Source organism: Rana temporaria, chromosome 5 (assembly GCF_905171775.1).
Source record: "Rana temporaria chromosome 5, aRanTem1.1, whole genome shotgun sequence".
Lineage (NCBI taxonomy): Eukaryota > Metazoa > Chordata > Amphibia > Anura > Ranidae > Rana > Rana temporaria.
This window is the reverse complement of record NC_053493.1, coordinates 119,065,649-119,087,679: the sequence shown is the minus strand read 5'-3', so window position 1 is coordinate 119,087,679 and position 22,031 is coordinate 119,065,649. Positions and strand designations below refer to the sequence as shown.

At 42.0% G+C, this 22,031-nt stretch overlaps 1 protein-coding gene across 1 annotated transcript in view; it reads left to right on the top strand.

The window, feature by feature from the left end:
- ANO10 (anoctamin 10) overlaps nt 1-22,031 on the top strand; it is a 118,606-nt gene that overhangs the window by 50,458 nt on the left and 46,117 nt on the right. The window contains exons 9-11 of the mRNA XM_040353068.1: nt 1,216-1,398; nt 7,182-7,373; nt 8,932-9,060. Coding sequence (XP_040209002.1) covers nt 1,216-1,398; nt 7,182-7,373; nt 8,932-9,060 — 504 coding nt within the window. The remainder of the gene's footprint in view (nt 1-1,215; nt 1,399-7,181; nt 7,374-8,931; nt 9,061-22,031) is intronic.

The window sequence follows — 22,031 nt, the reverse complement described above, 5'->3', positions numbered from 1 at the left end:
AGCGCTCAATCAGATATAAAGATTGATTGCACTCTAGCCGCTATTATAAAACAAATATTAAAAAATGCTGCCTAAATTAAAATCTAAACATTAACAGCGCTTGTTATGAATATCTGTGTATATTCAAAGGTATGATATTTCATATACTGCAGTATGTAAAACTATCTAGCGTCACAAAAACTCCTATGAAGCATGAGTTATAGCACGACCACTATTAACAGTCCATATGATGTGCGTGAGCAATTCCACACTCATTCTCTGGAAATGAAAATAGAAGAATAAAGTCCATGCATTCCCAACCCCCGGGCATTGTATGATTGTCCAAATCCAACCAGTAATGACCATAATGACTGCAATGACGAAACGCGCCAAGCGTGACCACGCGACTAATTTGTCAATCTAGCTGAGCGTCATCCCGGGACTCATCACAACAAATGGGTTGTTTGAACTATGACCGTGGGTGAGATTGATGCAAAGCTATGAGAGACATGCCGTTTTTAATTATTATCTTGTAAGCATACCTTGTAAGCGGGGGGTTTGTGGGCTTTCTGAAAAAACAATTTTACACTAAGGAAAGCTTCCCCTTTGTAAGTTTACATGTTTGAGCCACCATATTCAACATTTCCCGGCAAGGATGAGCTGATGCTTGCAGATTGAGAGGTTATACATTCAATATACACTTGCCTTTGGTGAGTAGATTCACAAAGGGGTGCTCACATGGTGCATTGGTGACGGTATAGAAGATACTAATTCATCACTGGTTGGATTTGGAGAATCGTACAAAACCCAGTGTTGGGAATGCATGGACCTTTATTCTTCTATTTTCATTTCTAGAGAACGAGTGTGTAATTGCTCACACACAGCATATGGACTGTTAATGGTGGTTGTGCTATAACTCGTGCTTCATTGGAGTTTTTGTGAAGCTAGATGGAATACTCATTTATGCTGAGCACTGTATATGATGGCGTATTACTGCTTATGTAAGTATGAGGATTGTTAAACTAATTGCTAAGCAAAGCTCACAATCTATCCTGGTAATGCTGTCTTGCGTGTTCAGCCATTACATAACACATCTTGGGGAACCATTACTATAATGTTAGAGACTAATATAAAAACAGTTCAAGTCTATCCTACAAGCAGAAAAATTACATTATTTATACATTGTTCTACATCTGTTTTATTTCTTACTATATTACTTATTTGTTTTCTCTGCAGAGTCTGGTCTGCTTGCTGCTGGTCTCTCAGTTCTTTAATCAGATTTTTGAGACATTTCTTCCATACTGGATGCAGAAGAGAACTAACAGACAATTGGCCGAAAAAGCAAAATCACTGAATTCAGCCTCTAAGTACACTTTATTGGAGCAAATTTACCTAGAAAAAGATATGTACACTTATTTGGTGAGTATTAGTATAACCGCACGTGGAGCCTCGGCGGTGTAAATACATTGTGATGCAGATATCTTGGTTCTTTCTCTCTCTCTCTCTCTCTCTCTCTCTCTCTCTCTCTCTCTCTCTCTCTCTCTCTCTCTCTCTCTCTCTCTCTCTCTCTCTCTCTCTCTCTTTTTCTCTCTTTCTCTTTCTCTTTCTCTTTCTCTTTCTCTTTCTCTTTCTCTTTCTCTTTCTCTTTCTCTTTCTCTTTCTCTTTCTCTTTCTCTTTCTCTTTCTCTTTCTCTCTCTCTCTCTCTCTTTCTCTCTCTCTCTCTCTCTCTTTTATCATTTAGTTATGTTGCTCTTTATCGAGAATAAAGTTGACAAGGCCGGCCATAGATGGTTAGAATCTCGGCCGGTTCAACAGGAACCGGCCAAGATTCCAACTATTAATGGGCAGGCTGAATGTACCAAGTTGATCGATTAAAGATTATTCCTGTGCTACCAAGTGTGAACAGGGAACTGAAAAAGTGGAACTGCTGCAAGCACCGAAAGATGGGTCAGACCATACCCATAAACAATATGATAAAGTAGGGGTTGGTGCTGCACTATTCCCAATGGATACAGTGCCACTAGGCTAAAGTACAGAATGAGTATAGACTCCTAACATAAAAGCTCATATATAGAAGTGCATATATGCTAAACTAATAAATATGAAATAAAAAAACGATAATCCAGAGTTATGAGTGCAACGTGCATAAATGTTTATACATGTGCACTGGGTACAACTGGTACAATCGTACAAAATGAAGTGCAAAATAAACAAATGAACTGTGCAAATAAGCAAAAATAAGTGAAAACTCCACAATGCAGCGTGCAAAATAGGAAATAAATAAACAAATAAACTTCTTGTGCAAAGTGTATATAATCCTTGTAAACAAACTGTGATCAGAGCAAATGCCAAGTGTAATAATGATATATAAAGTCCAAAAGTGTTCACAATCAGGTTGTGAACAGGCAACAGTAAATCATTCCTTTTCTGTGCAATTAAAGCATTCCAGTGTGCAAGTGGTACAAAGTGCTGGAGCGATATGGATCTCTTCTTTGTGTAACAATGCACTTAAGTGTAGGTGGCCGTTCCTACCTTGTGGTAATGGGACAACCGCATATAAAGTAAGCCTGGAGTGGTAGTTCTTCCCTTAGGCTCCTGGACCAATAGGTTATAGGATTTTTTTTATTTACACACATTTGCCATTCACCTGTCCGTAGTTGTCATTCGTGGAGGCTACAGCTAACACCTTCCGTCCATAGTGCAGAACTTTACTTTTTACCCGTTTCAAGAATGCAATTTTGCTGCAGTTCCGAGGCTGGTCAGGTGGTAGACAACGGCTGGTAGCAGAATCCTTGGACAGTCCAATGTCAGGGCAGGAAGGAAGCAAGCAAGCAAAGTCTAGTTAACAATCTGAGGTCCAATTCAAAGAGTTATCCAGGTGCCAGGCAAGGACTGCAATATACTAGCAGTGATCAGGCAGGACCAGAAGCAGGGAGCCAGGAGGCTAACCGTATCACAAGCCAATAGTCCCTTCTATCTATTTCTGTGTTGATGGGGGAATCAAGCTAATTTCTTTCCTGCAACTCGTGGTTGGATAGAAGAAGATCCTGGACTGCCGCACTCCTTAAAATTATGTCTTTATTGTACAAATAAAATCCAGCTTGGTACCACTGGATGTATTGAAAACATTGTACTATAGATTGTTGAGTACCTAAGGGCACAGTTTGAATAAAATATTCCTGAGCCTTAAGCCCTGTACACAAGATCGGTTTGTCTGATGAAAACGGACCGTTTTCATTGGACAAACCGATCGTGTGTGGGCCCCATCGGTTTGTTTTCTATCGGTAAAAAAAATAGAACACGTTTTTAAAATTTTCCTATGGATAAAATCCTATGGATAAAAAAAAGATCCTCTGTGTGGAAGTCCATCGTCTAAAAATCCATGCATGCTCAGAATCAAGTCGACGCATGCTCGGAAGCATTGAACTTAATTTTTCTCATGACGTCATAGTGTTTTATGTCACTGCGTACGGGCACGGTCGGATTTTTGACTGATGAAAGTCGGCTTCATCGGATATCCGACGAAAAAATCCATCGGATTAGGTTCCACCAGATATCCGATCGTGTGTACAGGGCTTTAAAGAAATGTAGGATCTGTGAGTCTTTACTTAAAGAGGCCTCCACCCATTTCAAACAGAAAACACAAGATAATTTAGCTATCAACAGAAGTGGTGGGGGTTTGGGGTAAATCCACTGATGAAGAATAGCTTTCCATGCCACAATAAGAAATTGTTTACATTATCTATAGTCTGTACACCAGTAATATGGTGGCAGAAGTAAGGCAATTGCCAACGATTTTCATTATCTTAATTTTTTTTTTTTTTTCATCTTAAGATTATACAGCTGACATGTTTTCATATGGCTTTGATTTTGATCTAGCCACTGAGTCTCCTATACTTAGATACTTCAGTTGGGTGGAAGATAGATGATTGACTTTTTTCTTTTTGAACGCCATCTGTACTGCATCAAACTGCTGCCAGGACTGGATTGCAGTGTTATGCCCTACAGTTCTGCATCTGATTTTTTATTTATTTTTTGACCCTGTACATATTGCATTGATGTACTGTGTGGATTTAATTCAGGTCACTGGAGATGTGATATGAAATGTGTCCATTGCTGTTAGAGCCTCTTTATATAAATGCCATTCTCTGCATCCACTTGTAATAAAGCATATCTATATTGAAATTATACGCTATGTTAATAGTTTTAGTGGATGGAGAAATATAAAACAACTGATGAAAATACTTTATTTTCCTGGTAAAAATACTGTTCCAGCCTATCCTTTGCTACCCACATCACCAAAAAAAAACTGGCATTTTGCCATGTGATCTCTGTTGATGACTTGCAGCAAAAAAAATGACCTTTTTCCACAGGATGGCCTCTAACACATTTATTTAACAATTCAGACTTCCCTCCAGGCTTAGATAGAAAAACATTTCAATGGTGGATGGGCAAGGGACTATACCTTTTATAGGACATTTCTTTAGATCTGGGAAGCCCATAATTCTTAACTATTGCGTCAAAAAACTGAAACTCCCAGACTCTGAAAGAACGCGCTATGATCTCATTTTAAATTCTTAGAGCAAATTTGGAAGGACAGACCGCTTCCGCTCTAATTCACAAAATTTGAGATATGGTGTGAATAAGCCATGGAACAAAAGGGAGGCATTTCTGTGATTTACTCGTCTCTCACTCGCCCTACAGTAAAATCTTCTTAAATGGAGGCTTGGGAAAATGATCTACAATTTAGCTGGGATCTGGAGACCTGGCATAAAGCCTGCTCAAAGTCTTTCAGGGGAATTCTTAATGTTTCCCTGATGAAAGCTAATATTAAGGTTCTAACTAGGTGGTATTTGACCTTCACTAAACTTGCAGTCATTTACCCAACCGCGGATCCAACTTGTTTCAGATGTTAACTATTAGGGTCAGTGGTTCATATTTGGTGGGGATGTACTAGGATCCATCCCTTCTGGAGCAAAGTCTTTAACATAATATTTAAGGTGACTGGTTGTCAAGTCCCTAGGTCCATTTATGTAGCTCTGCTAAATGCCCATATACCTCTCGTTTCCAAGTACACACACAAACTGATACACTTCATACTCACAGGAGTCAAGCTCACAGTGGCTGAAGCTTGGAAGAAACCCAAGCCTTTTTTTATCGGAAGTTAGAAGAAAAATATCTTGGACAATGGCCCAAGAAAAATTGGTCAGCATCCTGAAGTGGTTGTAAACCCTTACAGACGACTTAGACCTACAAGTAAGCCTAGATTAAGGCTTACCTGTAGGTGCAAGAAATATCTCCTAAACCTGCACGGTTTAGGAGATCGTTCCAAAACACATGCACCGATGTCTACGGCGCAGGCGCACTAAGCGTGCCGCTACTAACAGCGATTTATGCCTTTAGTGGCGGCATGCGCAGGAGTGACGTCATCGCGGCTCTGGCCAATCACAGTGCCGGAGCCGTGATACGAGGAAGACACTCGGGGAAAGATGGAGGCGATGAAGGAGAGGAACGAGCACTGCTGCAGGGGCTTCGAGCTCAGGTAAGTGATACATAATGAGCTAGTATGCTATGCACACTAGCTCCATTATGCCTTTTCTTGCAGGTTTTTTTTTTTAAAGATTTTTTTTAAGAGGGTTTACTTCCTCTTTAAATGACACGCCCCTACAGTTTGAAAGAATCTGGGATCCCTGGGCTAAATATGTAGGGATTTCGATTTCTAAGGATGTCTCATCTGCTAACACCCTGCCACAGCTTTAAGATAGATATACGCATCCTTTTTTTTTTTTTCCTTTTCTGTTCCTATCCCTTTCTCTACTTCTTTTTTGCTATCCCCTGCTCTGGGGATACCTGGAAATGACACTAGGGAAAATGTATCCCTTGTGTTTTTGTTATTCTATAAGTTATAGATACATTTATTTCAGGCTTTCACCTATTTAGCTAGATATACATGGCAAAATTACCTTCTCGGGCGGGGTTAGGGTTATTGGAGGGGTGGGGGGGTTCTCTTCACCGGCACAGTATGATCCCTTTAGGGGTGCCGGGGATCGAGAATGCTTCTACTCCGCGGATGTCCCTCCCCGGGTCGGTGGCTTGATTAGTGGAGCCTAAATAGGGTTGTACTTCTCCATATATATTATTTTTTTGTAAATGTTAAAGCGGGAGTTCACCCAAATGTTTTTTTTTTTAACATTAGATTCATGCTCATTTTGTCTAGGGGAATCGGGTAGTTTTTTTTAAAAACTAAGCAGTACTTACCGTTTTAGAGAGCGATCTTCTCCGCCGCTTCCGGGTATGGTCTTCGGGACTGGGCGTTCCTATTTGATTAACAGTCTTCCGACAGGCTTCCGACGGTCGCATACATCGCGTCACGAGTAGCCGAAAGAAGCCGAACGTCGGTGCGGCTCTATACGGCGCCTGCGCACCAACGTCCGGCTACTTTCGGAAAATCGTGACACGATAGATGCGACCGTCGGAAGCCTGTCGGAAGACTGTCAATCAAATAGGAACGCCCAGTCCCGCAGCCCATACCCGGAAGCGGCGGAGAAGATCGCTCTCTAAAACGGTAAGTACTGCTTCGTTTTTAAAAAAAATACCCGATTCCCCTTGACAAAATGAGCATGAATCTAACATTTCCGGGTGAACCTCCACTTTAAGTACTTATTTTGTATTAATTTGTCATTATCCAGGACTGTTTGTTAATGAGACTTTAAAACAATAATTAATTGGATTACATAAACAAAATATCTTGAAAGTAAATAAACAAGACCTTTTGGCTTTTTAATGGGACCAGCCCTGGGTAGGGATTGGGGCAGCTTTTTCTCTTAAAAGGGTATGCAATTCAGCAGCCCTATTACTCATTATCCACCCCAGGATAGCCTTATTTATTAGATGTACAGTATGAACATGTATTTTGCACACTAAAAGCAGCTTTCGGAAGCAAGAAAATGCAGCAGGGGCACTAGGTTAAACAAGTGCCCTGTGATCGGGCCCATAACTTTTCCTCGTGTTTTTTTTTTGTTAATATGTTTTATTAAAAAATATATACAAACAGAGATTAAAGTAGAACTATAGGCAAAACTTCTTTTTTTTTTTTTTTTTGCATAGATCAAGGGTTGAAATGTGGCACAATAAAACAAGTATCTGTTCAGAATGTGTGTAACTTTTATCATATTTTGACATTTTTTACTTTTTTTCCTAGGGAACATTTGATGACTATTTGGAATTATTCTTGCTGTATGGTTACGTCAGCCTCTTCTCATGTGTGTTTCCTGCAGCCGCCATATTAGTTGTCCTGAACAATGTTTCTGAAGTGTACACAGATGCATTAAAAATATGCCGTGTCTTTAAGCGTCCATTTTCAGATCCTTCTTCCAGCATTGGAGTATGGATGGTTCGTATTCATTTTCTTCTATGGTGCTTAATAGTATTTTGAGATGAACTTAAACTAGAACTCCAGCTAAAACTTGTGTGGAGGATTTAGAACCATTGTTAGGTGTTATTAGCCGTCTGAATTTCCATTGTGGAGATTTTACTACACTTCCTGACCAGGATGCAACAGGAAGTGAGAGGATATTGCTTTTCTGGCAGTTATCCTTGGAACAGGCATCCTGTTAGGAGAGTTCTCTTTGCTCCTGTTGTGATGGCAGCTATAACATTTTAGATTTTCCTTGATTTTATTGTATGGATACCAGAATAGAAAGTCAAAATAAAAAAAGTGAATCTGAATCAATAAAATTAAAGCTTTGAATTAATAATTATAATAAATAATATATATTGGGAGGTGGAGTTTTACTCTTTTTTGCATTTTATTGAAATTGGACTCTAGATACCGTATTTATCGGCGTATAACACTCACCCTAACTTTAAGAGCGTATAACACGCAGGCACAGTTTACCCTCTATTTTCAGGGTAAAAAAGTGAGTGTTATACGCCAATAAATACAGTAATTAATTGAAGCAAAGTAGGTGATCCTACTTGGGAGTCTCTGGCACTGTGCCTTACTGTAGCCTTTTGTGTTGAGGTCCAGGATGGTTCTCTGTTGAGGGTTAATCCTTGTGAGGGTTGAGTCTGTTGACTGTTAACCCTTCCTCCTTCTTTAAGGTAGGTAAAGCTGGGCTTATCCATAATCTATATATAAATGTTGCAGCATATGGGCTCAAGTTGGCGCAGAGGAAAAGGGAATGACGCTCAACGCATTCGCTGTGCCCTATCTGATGGACATACATCTGGTGGTGTTTTGCCTGTGACAATTGTCCTCCTTTTAGGAATACATCAGATTTTCTTTTTATAATTTATTAAAAGCGTTTGACAGTTTTGCACTAGACTGGTGCGCTTTCTTGTTATGTTTGTGTTATAGCATGCAGATATGTTCACCTAAGACACATTTGATCTCTATGTCCCTTTATCTAGAGATGAGTCAGTGGAGATTCACACTTGACCTATGGAGGCATGTGAAATAAAACATACAACCTCTGACTGTAGGCTCTACGTCTGCAAACTGTCATTCACAATAGTGTTTTCCATACACAATAAAGAGAGATACTCTGTACAGTGTACAGCTCAATACACATTTAGCGATGTTTTTCTTACGGATTAAATGCAAATGTGTTGGGTTAATCAGTCCGAGAGACATAATAAATTGATGTTAGCCAATAACAAGTTTTATTCCCAAAACCCTTGAACAGCAGCACCATCCATAGGCCATTCAAAAATATTGGAAAATGATTTTGAGCACTGTACATTTAAGTTCTAGAACAAAATCAACAGAATGGCCCTTTTTGCAAAACCATATGCATATTTCTCACATGACAACACCCAGGTCAGCTGGTAGGTTGTACAGGCCCCATGCATTGTGTTGTAGGATGGGGCAGGGGACAAGTTTGCTCTCATTATGCATTATCACTGGAATTAATATTAGACATCATTTGTCATTATTTGTTTCCTTTTAGCTGGCGTTTGAAACTATGGGTATTATCGCAGTAGTCACCAACTGTGCTCTTCTTGGTATGTCTCCACAAGTCCAAGCGATGCTTCAAGACTGGCACCTGGAACCCTTTCTGACAGTCGTTGTTTTAGAGGTACTTCTGAGTTTTTAATTCTTAATACATTTTTACGTACATATAGTGCATGTTTCATGTTGTGAAGTTGCAGTGTGGTGTGCCTTAGATGAGCATTATTATGCAGGATTTACATAGCAGCAGTTTGCTCAGCACTTTACCATGTTATTGCGTTGTATACGTTTAAGGCCTACCACACATGTTATATTTTGATTGTACAATCTCCTTTAGATCTACAACCAAGGATGTAATACAATGCCCTGCCTGATTGGACACATTAAAGAGGAAGTCAAATTAAAGTAAAAATAACCTGCAAGAGAAAGACATAATGAGCTAGTATGCATAGCATACTAGCTAATTATGTGGCACTTATCTGAGATCGAAGCCCCCGAAGTCCTCCTCGTTCCCCTCCGCCGCCATGTCTCCTTGCATCTTCTTCCTGTTATCGCCACTCCGGCGCTGTGATTGGCCGGATCGGCGATGACGTCACTCCCGCGCATGCGCACAGTAGGTCCCCACGCATTTGCAAAATCTCGCCATTAACCCTGATAATGGCATTGACAAAACTGCACTTTCAGTGAGCCTGCGCCTTTGTCTACGGCATGCATGATTAGATTTGGGAGATAGTTGTTGCACCTACAGGTATGCCTTAATCTAGGCTTACCTGTAGGTTAAAGGGGTTTACAACCACTTTAATTGTATAGTGTATGTAGGTCCTCATATTACATAGTTTTGGTAAATCTAAAGTTGATTGTACAGGCAGATTGTAAAGCGTGTATGAGCCTTACATACGTTTACATAGGTTACCATTGATCCCTTTGGAGGTAGAATTTTGCTAGAAACTGCACCAATGATGCAATAATGGTACCCAGGTTTTTTTCCAGCAGGAGCGTACTGTATGTAATGGTAAGAGGTGATGGGATGTGCTGCAGGGTCTGTTGATGCTGGCTGTTGGGGGACCTATTTGAGCTAGAGGGGAATCTATTTTTGCAGGAGGGGGTCTATTGTTGCTGGTGGGCTACCTGTTGTTCCTGGGGGTGGGTCTCATATTGCCGGGGGGTCAGTTATTGCTAGGAGAGATCTACTATTGTTGCTGGAGGGGGCTCTATTGTTACTGACTGCAGGGGATCTATTTTAATGTTTTTTTTTTGTTATCATTAGTACTAATTACTTATCACCACAAAATGATACTTGGTTCTGTATTCGCTAAAAGGGCAGTAATAGGAGGGTGGGTAGGGGGTGGAACCAAGGAATGGTGCTCGCAGGGGCAGAGAAAAGGGATGACTCCGAAAGGGGGAGTTCCTGCACCTATTCTCTGAAAAAAAAAAAAACAGACAGTACCACATTGATAATACAAACATGGAACTAGAGTGTAGTTGCCCAATGTTGGGCTAACTACTTGTGTAAATGTATAGAAAATTATAAATGATGTCATTGTCTTGATTGCTCTAGACATCATAATCCTTTTTTCCGGCTATGGTAACCATACATTCTGGTGCAGTCTCCGTAAAAGATTTGCTACTGTTGTATAGAAAATAGGGGACATTCTTCGATGATTGCAGGGACTTCCAACGTGTCTCATTTGCCCAGTGTCCCTACATTCCTATGTTGTAGCTTTAAACTTGTTCTTGTTAAATCTTGGCGAATCTTGCATTCACACCTTGGCGTATTTACGCCTGACGCTCGTGCCGCTGGAGGGGTGATTTAACATTGATGTCTATGGAGATGGTTCACATCTCCACGCCGAAACGCCGTACGCCTGAAGCTCAAAACAATTCCCGGACCCTTTTTTTCAGGCAGCTTTCGGCATAGACAACAATGTAAACCACTTCCCGACCGCCGCATGTACATATACGTCGGCAGAATGGCACGTACAGGCACATTGGCGTACCTGTACGTCCCTGCCTAGACGTGGGTCGGGAGTCCGATCGGGACCCCCCCCCCACTACACGCGGCTGTGGGTTCCCTCGGGGAGCGATCCGGGACGACGGCACGGCTATTTGTTTATAGCCGCTCCGTCGCGATCGCTCCCCCGAGCTGAAGAACGGGGAGAGCCGTATGTAAACACGGCTTCCCCGTGCTTCACTATGGCGCTGCATCGATCGAGTGATCCCCTTTATAGGGGAGACTCGATCGATGACGTCATTCCTACAGCCACACCCCCCTACAGTTGTAAACACACACTAAGTGTACACTAAATCCTACAGCGCCACCTGTGGTTAACTCCCAAACTGCAATTGTAATTTTCACAATAAAGAATGCAATTTAAATGCATTTTTTGCTGTGAAAATGACAATGGTCCCAAAAATGTGTCAAAATTGTCCGAAGTGTCCGCCATAATGTCGCAGTCACGAAAAAAATCGCTGATCGCCGCCATTAGTAGTAAAAAAATTTTTTTTTATAAAAATGCAATAAAACTATCCCCTATTTTGTAAAGGCTATAAATTTTGCGCAAACCAATCGATAAACGCTTATTGTGATTTTTTTACCAAAAATAGGTACAAGAATACGTATCGGCCTAAACTGAGGAAAAAAAAATTATATATGTTTTTGGGGGATATTTATTATAGCAAAAAGTAAAAAATATTGCATTTTTTTCAAAATTGTCGCTCTATTTTTGTTTATAGCGCAAAAAATAAAAACCGCTGAGGTGATCAAATACCACCAAAAGAAAGCTCTATTTGTGGGGAAAAAAGGACGCCAATTTTGTTTGGGAGCCACGTCGCACGACCGCGCAATTGTCTGTTAAAGCGACGCAGTCCCGAACTGTAAAAACACCTTGGGTCTTTAGGCAGCACATTGGTCCGGTCCTTAAGTGGTTAACAATGTTTTGTAAAAAAAAAAAGGGTAAAACGACTCGTTTTGTCGCGGTACAATACGCCGCAATTTGTCGCGGCAAAATACGCCGCGTTATAGTGTGAGTGCAGCCTTAGTGTGTATGGAACTGGTATGTTTCTTTTCTCATTGTCACTGTAGATTACACATCATACTGAAGTATGGTGAAAGCAGCATGTAATAATCCTCAGAGGAGAAATGATGGAGTATTCTGTCACAAACAAAATGTATGTGCCTTCTGCAATTCCCACTAATGCCTGAGCAGCTTTGAAATGGGCATAGTAAGGTGGATTTTTTTTAAATGTGTTGTCAATATGGATCTGTCATGGTCACTTAAACACCATACACTTGTGTAAGCTGAGCAATGAGCAGGCTAAGAGCTGCTGTATATATGTGTAGAAACTGGCCTTCGTATAGGAACAACATATTTTTTTAAGGCTACATTGAACTGGTTTATATGAATTCTTTCCAATTGTGTGCAGTATGTAATTTTGAGTATGCTGAAACTGAGTGCTAAATGCACAAATATTTGTATTTATAGACAAATATGCTATAATATGTCAAACTGCATGTAACAGGAGTCACTTTAGGGGCGCAGGGTGAATGAGAACCCCACTATGGTCTGTGCTAGTCACATTTAATGCGGTCAGATATTGTGTATATATATATATTGTGTGTTGGCTGATATGTACCATAAGCTTGCTGTGATGAAAGGGGTGGGGTGTGATTGCATCATATTGTCTATTGTGGTAATTAAGTCTGCTACTGTGGTGAATGATGTGGATTTTAGCTTGGTAGACAGTCTGGATACCTATTATGGGATGTTTAAGTGTCTTGCTGTGAGGAAAGGGGGGGATCACTCCAGCAACCCCCCCCCCCTTGCTAAGACTGTTTACTGAAGGAGAAGTTTGAACACACCTGACCTGTATCACCATTGTCATTGGACAATTTAACCCACCCTGTTTTCCAAGGGTGGGAGGGATGTATTTTGAAGAGGAATGTGTTACCATGTGCAGATAATAAAGATTCATTCCCTGTTTTGAACCTCAAACAGAGCTGTGTGTCTCGTTTCTGGGGGGAATTCTTATGGGGCGTGTTCGTTTGCCTAATTGTGGAGTGTCGATAAGCTGTCTTGGGTGGAATGGAATATCGTGAATGGATTTAACCCCTGTCCCATTTGGGGTTCCGTTACACTGCAATTTTCAGAAAATCAGATTTTTTAGAGTGTATAGTAAAATGCTTTTTAAACTTCAGGCCTCATGCACACTGGATGTTTGTGCAGCTGCTCCTTGGGTCATCTGGTGTTTTTTTTTCCTGCCTCTAAATTGCACTGCATGTTAGACAAGGAAGACTGGGAGGACTGTGTTGAGCAATGTCCCAAGTTGGTAATCTCCTCTAGAGATAAAGTAATACAAATAAAGTGTTTACATTGATTATATTATACCCAGATGAGATTGCAACGAATATACCCAGACAGAGGCGCTCATTGTCATCGCTGCCAGACTCAGTTGGGTACCTACTTTCACATGTGAGTGCCCTAAGGATTTTCCCCTTTTGATATTTGAGCCTATTAACCTTAGGCTTGAGTTGGCGCCCACATTTCTCCGAAACTGGCCCTGTTGGGGGTCCCTGATGATGCTCAGAGGCCCCATAATAGCAAAATATTGATTTCTTATTTATCATTTCATGCCAAAAAGGACATTTCCTGTAAGTGGTCCTCCCCCCTCTCCTGCTTTGTCGTCCTAGGACTAGCAGTCAGAGCGGGTCTGATTGGACCCTCCATTCTCCTCTATGGACCAGCGGATGTAAATGGACATGTCAGTTTACAAAAGGATTAAGCTGCGCTGCATGAACTTGCTAATGATCAAGAAATTATGTTGAATAAACAAATAACTATACCACCAAAACGTGTGCACAGAATGACCTGGGCAGACACAACACCGTGACTTAATAGATCATAAGTAACTGTGAATAACATTAGTCCATAAAAGTTCAAATTGCTGTGAAGTTCCAATGACATCTCTAAAGTAACAGTGCCAAACAAGTCCAAAGGAAACCGTGCCAAAGAGCAGGATAGATGAAACCTCCACCTCTTATCCCTTATCTGCTTCAATGAATGAGATCATATGCGTGTGTGGCTAGCAGCCCTGCTTGGAATTTCCTGGGACCTCTTGTTCGATAATCACCTGTGCGTTCCACCTTATTGTTCTCAAGCAAATCTTTTCTTTTGGGAGAGGAACTCACTAAGAAGCCATGGGGGGGGGGGGGGGGGTGGAGATTGCAATGATCTGGGACAGGAGGCCGGAGGCAGCCGTGGAACCTGTGAACACCTGCGACAAAGTTCCCCCGAATTAGTGGGTCCTACCCTGTTAATAGAATGAAAGAACCTGTGTCTCAACCATGGGAGATAAACTCCTCCCTTCAGTTCTCCCACATAGAGGAGTTTATCTCCCATTGTTGAGACACAGGTTCTTTCATTCTATTAACAGGGTAGGACCCACTAATTCGGGGTACTTTGTCGCAGGTGTTCACGGGTTCCACGGCTGCCTCCCGTCCCAGGTCCCAGATCATTGCAATCTCCACCCCCCGGGGCTTCTTAGTGAGTTCCTCTCCCAAAAGAAAAGATTTGCTTGAGAACAATAAGGTGGAACGCACAGGTGATTATCGAACAAGAGGTCCCAGGAAATTCCAAGCAGGGCTGCTAGCCACACACGCATATGATCTCATTCATTGAGATCAACTTGAGTCGGTAAGCAGATAAGGGATAAGAGGTGGAGGTTTCATCTATCCTGCTCTTTGGCGCGGTTTCCTTTGGACTTGTTTGGCACTGTTACTTTAGAGCTCAAATTGCCGTGAAGTTCCAATGAGAACTTTTATGGACTAATGTTATTCACAGTTACTTATGATCTATTAAGTCACGGTGTTGTGTCTGCCCAGGTCATTCTGTGCACACGTTTTGGTGGTATAGTTATTTGTTTATTCAATATCATTTCTTGATCATTAGCAAGTTCATGCAGCGCAGCTTAATCCTTTTTTTAATTGTTTTAATTAGGGTTGTCCAGATACCGATACCAGTATCGGTATCGGGACCGATACCGAGTATTTGCGGGAGTACTCGTACTCGCGCAAATACCCCCGATACCTAAATAGAATACTTTCCCCCCCCTTCCCCCCGCTGCCGCCGCATCGCGCCGCCGCATCGAGGGACATGGCTAGAGGGACATTGCTGCATATGTGAGGGACATGGCTAGAGGGACATTGCTGCATATGTGAGGGACATGGCTGCATATGTGAGGGACATGGCTAGAGGGACATGGCTAGAGGGACATAGCTGCATATGTGAGGGACATGGCTAGAGGGACATGGCTGCATATGTGAGGGACATGGCTAGAGGGACATGGCTGCATATGTGGGGGACATGGCTAGAGGGACATTGCTGCATATGTGGGGGACATGGCTAGAGGGACATTGCTGCATATGTGAGGGACATGGCTAGAGGGACATTGCTGCATATGTGAGGGACATGGCTAGAGGGACATAGCTGCATATGTGAGGGACATGGCTAGAGGGACATGGCTGCATATGTGAGGGACATGGCTAGAGGGACATGGCTGCATATGTGGGGGACATGGCTGCATATGGGGGGGACATGGCTGCATTTGGGGACACATTTAAAAAAAGTATCGGTATTCGGTATCGGCGACTACTTGAAAAAAAGTATCGGTACTTGTACTCGGTCCTAAAAAAGTGGTATCGGGACAACCCTAGTTTTAATGTTTATATCTGACATTTTTTGCTGCAGCAGCATTTTTCGGTTAGTTTGAATCAGTTTTGTACTTCACAGCATCACTGTATTTATTTTGAGACCTGCGCAGTATTTTTCCCACATTTGCACATGTCAGTTTACACCTGCTTAGTTTCAATCCGATCCACTAAAAACAGATTGATGAGAAAGGAGCATGGGGGAGCTTGTGTCCATAATGGGGATGGTATTGACACAGACCCAAATTATCCACAATGGCTCATTGAGGAAACTTTTATAGTTTCCTCAATGGAGGCATACAAATGCTCTCTACTACTATACCAATCCTAGATGGAAGCGGTGACACACACCCTTAGTCACCTGCCCTCCATCTACTCATTAGTACTTGTATGCCTCCATTGAGGAAACTATAAAAGTTTAGTTAGGACTACAGGAATGCAGAGAGCCTTGGCGAGGCCTGTAGCTAAACCATATATTTGCAAATGTGTGCAACCAATCCTCTGCTTTTAACATACAAAGTTAGACAGTTGAATTTGGCCTGCTGTTTGGTTGGTAAGTTTTAGCCTGTTTTTTACGCATACAACCTTATTTATTTATACTTACTGTTTGCATTTAAACGCATCTCATTTAAAGTCCCAAACCCTTCTCTTTTTCCATTATCAGGGATGGAGGCATGTGTTTTTCATATGCCTCATTCAAAGTCCCAATCCATGTTCCATTCAAAAAATTGAAAGCCATTTATCATTTCCTTCCACTTCACAATTATGTGCCACTTTGTATTGGTCTTTTACATAAAATCCCAATAAAATACATTTAGGTTTTTGCTTGTAACGTGACAAAATGTGGAAAATGTCAAGGGGTATGAATACTTTTTCAAGGCACTGTAGATTGAGCCATACAGTATATACATTATATTGAATAATATAGAAAAATCTAACAATATGTAGCTGCCTATTTCATATCCTCTGCCTGTACTGGAGTATTCCATATCGGTTTCTGTTTCTTGAAATCCTTTGTCCACATTCACAAATAAGCCTACTACTCTAAACCCTTTGAGGCTGTGGTTGGATATATTTCATATCAAGCTGCTTATCCTGATCTGACATTGTTTGTTTTTCACTGTCTAAAAAAAAAAATAGAAAGATGACTGCCAGTGTGAGGACTGTAGCCATGGCAATGGAGCAGATGCTTGGCTCACTAATGGTAGTGTGTGTTAGTTCAGCATGCTCTGTCATGAATTTTAAGTCTTCAAGAAGGTTAATTAGCAGCACAAATGATTTAAATTGACCTAATTTTACTTTCTCAGCGCTTACTTAAATTAAAATGAGACTTTTTTTTACTGTGGTTTAATATTGTATCATGCTCTTGTTTATACAAACAACCCATGTTATTGTTATTAAAAATCTATCATGCCCAATGGTCTTTTGTAACTCTCATGCCGCGTACACACAATTGGTCAAACCGATGAGAACGGTCTGATGGATCGTTTTCATCGGACCAAACCGATGGTGTGTGGGCCCCATCGGTTATTTATCCATAGGTTAAAAAAAAAGCCAACTTGTTTTAAATTTAACCGATGGATTCCTAACCGATAGAAAAAAAACGATCGTTAGTAGGCACGACCATCAGTTAAAAATCCACGCATGCTCAGAATCAAGTCGACGCATGCTTGGAAGCATTGAACTTTGTTTTTTTTCAGCACGTCGTTGTGTTTTACGTCACCCCGTTCTGACACGATCGGTTCTCATCGGATGGACTGATCGTGTGTACGCGGCATCAGGAATGATCAGCATTGGCAATAAATACTGTTTGCCGATTGCACTTTTCTACTTCTCCACTTCTCCAAATCCTCTCCGTGCTCCTTTTTATTGGCTACACAAAGAAGCTCAACCAGTGCCTGTGTGGCTAAAAGTGGTTGTAAACCTCAGACATTAAATATGAGCAAAGCATATCCCTCTATAGTGTGTACTTGCTTCAATTAACCGCTTGAGGACTGCCGCACGATGATATACGTTCACAAAATGGCATGGCATGGCTGGGCACAAGGGCGTACAGGTACGTCCCCTTTAAGATCCCAGCCTTGGGTCGTGAGCGTGCCGCCAGTGGCGCGCTCGCGACCCGGTCCTCTGCTCCGTGACTGTCCCTACGACAGTGTCCCGCGATCGGGTCACAGAGAGGAGGAACGGGGAGAGGTAAGTGTAAACAAACCTCTCCCCGTGCTTCCTAGTCAGACTGTCATTGATCGTCTGTTCCCTTTCATAGGGAACGACGATCAGTGATGTCACATGCCAAGCCACGCTCCCCCACCGTAGGAATCACACATTGGGGCACACTTAACCCCTACAGCGCACCCTCCTGGTTAACCCCTTCACTGCCAGTGTAATTTTTACAGTAAACGGTGCATTTTTATAGAACTGTTCGCTGTAAAAATGACAATGGTCCCAAAATAGTGTCAAAAGTGTCCGCCATAATATCGCAGTCACGATAAAAATCGATGATCGCAGCTATTACTAGAAAAAAAAAATATTAATAAAAATGCAATAAAACTATCCCCTATTTGGTAGACACTATACATTTTGTGGAAACCAATCAATAGCATCCGGCAATGTTTCTATAAACGGAAAGCAGCATCAGGCAATGTTTCTATAAACGGAAAGCAGCACAAAGTACAATCTCACCTATTCTACTTCTTCTGGCCAAGAATTTGAGTTGTGTTTTGTAGACATCATAAAAACACATAGAGCGTTCTCTTTTAGGCTTGGTTCACACTGGTGCGATGCAGGAAACCCTATGATTCCTGTGTGGGTTCCCACATTGCACCGGAATCACAGGTGGTTCACACTGACATCTGCAAACTGCTGCGGGTGTCAATATAAAGTTAATGACGCCCCCAGATTGGTTCACGGATCATAGTGCCAAATGGTACAGAAATTTGATGCCGATTCCAGTGCGGACCAAAAAAGGGTCCTGCACCATTTTGGTGCAAATGAGATGCGATTTCAGCCTTACAGTTTGTATGGCTGAGTTGACATCGCACAGACATCACATGTGATATGCACAGCAATGCAGTGTAAATCACATACGATGTCTGTGATAGCACCAGTGTGAACCCAGCCTTAATGTCTGTGTATACAAGACCAAAGAGACTAATGGCTTGTTCCCACCAGGTGCATTAAAGGGATTATAAATCTTTTTGTGTTTGTGTTTTTTTTTTTTAAACTAAAACAACAAACATGTTATACTTACCTGTTCTGTGCAATAGTTTTGCACAGAGCAGCCCCAATCCTCCTTTTCTGGTGTCCCCTGCCAGTGCCCCAGGTCCCTCCACTTTCATGAGTGCTTTCTCCTGAGCCACCCAGTTTGCTATTGACACAGACCGGGCGACTGCTGTTCTGGCTGGAGGGGGAGAGATCACATATGAAGATTGCAGCTACAGCCTAGAGGTGGGAGATTTCAAAATTTACTGAAAGCGAACATAGAGTGAACTAAACTTTTTGCATATGCATGCTTTTACATTTCTAAGAATTTCACCTTACTGTCTGTGTTGTGCTAAATAGTGTGCCTGGAAAACGAGGGGCATAATTTATGTTGAAGTGGGAAGTTCACATTTAACATGTACATGCCTAGCGGTACCCTCCCACAATCACTGCAATTCCCAAAGGTTCATGGGAAATGTAGTTCCCTTCCCCGTAAAGAGAGAGGAGAGGATATGATGTAATCATTGCTGTGACACCTCCTCCTTGGCAGAACAGATGCTGGTATCTTTGGAATTACAGAGAATACTTTCTGAAAATTCAATTAGACTTTTTTCTTCAATGGTAAGGAATTTTATAAATGTATTAACTACTGTATTTATTGGCGTATAACACTCACTTTTTTACCCTGAAAATAGAGGGTAAACTGTGCCTGCGTGTTATACGCAGGGGGCTGTGGAACGTTTTTTTCCTGAAACTTCCCTCTTAAAGTTAGGGTGCGTGTTATACGCCTGTGCGTGTTATACGCCGATAAATACGGTATTTAGTGTAGGGGGGTGTACTAATGTTTTTTTTTTTCCAATCTTGGAGTTCTGCTTAAAAAAAAACCTTTTAGGCCGCGTACACACGGTCGGTCCATCCGATGAGAATGGTCCGACGGACCGCTATCATCGGTTTTACCACTGAAGCAGACTGATGGTCTGATGTGCGTACACACCATCAGTTCAAAAACCGAGTCCAACGCGGTGACGTAAAACACAACGACGTGCTGAATAAAATGAAGTTCAATGCTTCCAAGCATGCGTCGACTTGATTCTGAGCATGCGCAGGTTTGGAACCGATGCTTTTGTGTACTAACCATCGGTTTTGACCTATCGGTCAGGCGTCCATCGGTTAGATTTTAAAGCAAGTTCTCTGTTTTGGAACCAAAGGACAACAGACCGATGGGGTGTACACACGGTCGGTTTGGACCGATAAAACTGAACTTCAGTCAGTTTTCATCGGTTTGGACCGACCGTGTGTACGCGGCCTGAGAATCCCTTTAATTCAAAAAGCTGACGTTAGAAGCCAATTGGCTACCATGCACACCTGCACCATATTTAGCAATCTCCATTTTTAGTAAATCGAGGCCCATATGTGTCAATACCAGGCAGTGCATACCTAGAGTTAAATTAAGTGTTTTTTGTACCAACACCCATAACGGTTGCCCACTGATGTAAACAGGCCTTTAAAATGGTTACCAGTCACTAAAAAAAATATTAGTCCTTCTTGGCAAGATCTTCAAGAATCTTTGTTGCTAGTCAATTGGGAAGCATGTATTTTAATAACCAATTTTCTAATCCACAGCTGAGCTTGGCAGCTTATCAATGGATGTATCAAATTTTCAATGAATGGTGCACAGCAGTCTTTTTTTCTTTGTTGGTTCGGTCAATATATGTTGCAGCTGACAGGTGCTTTGTTTGTAACTGCCTAGTTAATAACTGGGGTTGCTGGAAGAAGTTCAGGTTACGTTGGCAGGGGCTACGCAGATGATAATTCTCTGTGCTACTGAAAGATTTAATCACTTGTTGACAGTCACATTATTAGTTGCACATTGAAATCACTGTGATGCTAACGAGTCAACAAGTGGTTAAAATTCTCAATGGCAAATAACGGTAAGTTCAAACCTATGCTTTTTCTGCATTTATTAAAACGGCAAGCAGTAGTAATACATTTAACCGCTTGCCGACTGGTTTACACCCTTTTACGTCGGCAGAATATCACCACTGTGCAAAGCATATATATAGGTTGCTTTGAATTTTGCGCCGTCCGCGGCGCACCCCTGCCGCAAACTCCATGACCGTGCCCGCGGACTCTATGTCCGCCAGTGTCCCGTGATCGTGTCACGGAGGGGATGCTGGTGTAAACGAGGCATCTCCCTGTTCTGCTCCCTGTCATTGGGAGAAGTAGTCAGTGTCGTTTCACATGTAGCCCAGCCCCCACACAGTTAGAATAATTACCTAGGACACACTTAACCCCTTCCTCGCCCCCTAGTGGTTAACCCCTTTCCTGCCAGTGTCATTTACATGGTAATCAGTGCATTTTTATAGCACCGATTGCTGTATGAATGACAATGGTCCCAAAATAGCGTCAAAAGTATCCGATGTGTCCACCATAATGTCGCAGTCACGATAAAAATCGCTGATCGCTACCATTACTATTAAAAAATATATATATATATTAATAAAAATGCCATAAAACTATCCCCTATTATAGACACTATGGGCCAGATTCACAAAGAGATACGACGGTGTATCTCCTGATACGCCGTCGTATCTTTGAGTTCTGCCAGTCGTATCTATGCGATTGATTCAGAGAATCAGTTACGCATAGATATTCCTAAGATCCGACAGGTGTAAGTGTCTTACACCGTCGGATCTTAGGCTGCAATTCCAGGCCGGCCGCTTTTTTTACGCAACTAATATGCAAATGAGGATTTCCGCCGATTCAGAAACGAACGACCGCCCGGCGCATTTTTTTTACGTCGTTTGCATTCGGCTTTTTCCGGCGTATAGTTACCCCTGCGTCTATGAGGCGCAGCCAATGTTAAGTATGGTCGTCGTTCCCGCGTCGAATTTTGAAATTTTACGTCGTTTGCGTACGTCGATTCAGAAAACAGCTGGACGGAAGTTACGCTCACGACGAAACCAATGACGTCCTTGCGACGTCATTTGGAGCAATGCACGCCGCGATTTTTTAGGGACGGCGCATGCGCAGTTTGTTCGGCGCGGGGACGCGCTTCATTTAAATGAAACACGCCCCCTACCCTCCGAATTTGAATTCCGCCGGGTGATTTACGCTGCGCCGCCGCAACTTTACAGGCAAGTGCTTTGTGAATAAAGCACTTGCCTGAAAAACTTGCGGCGGTGTAACGTAAATTA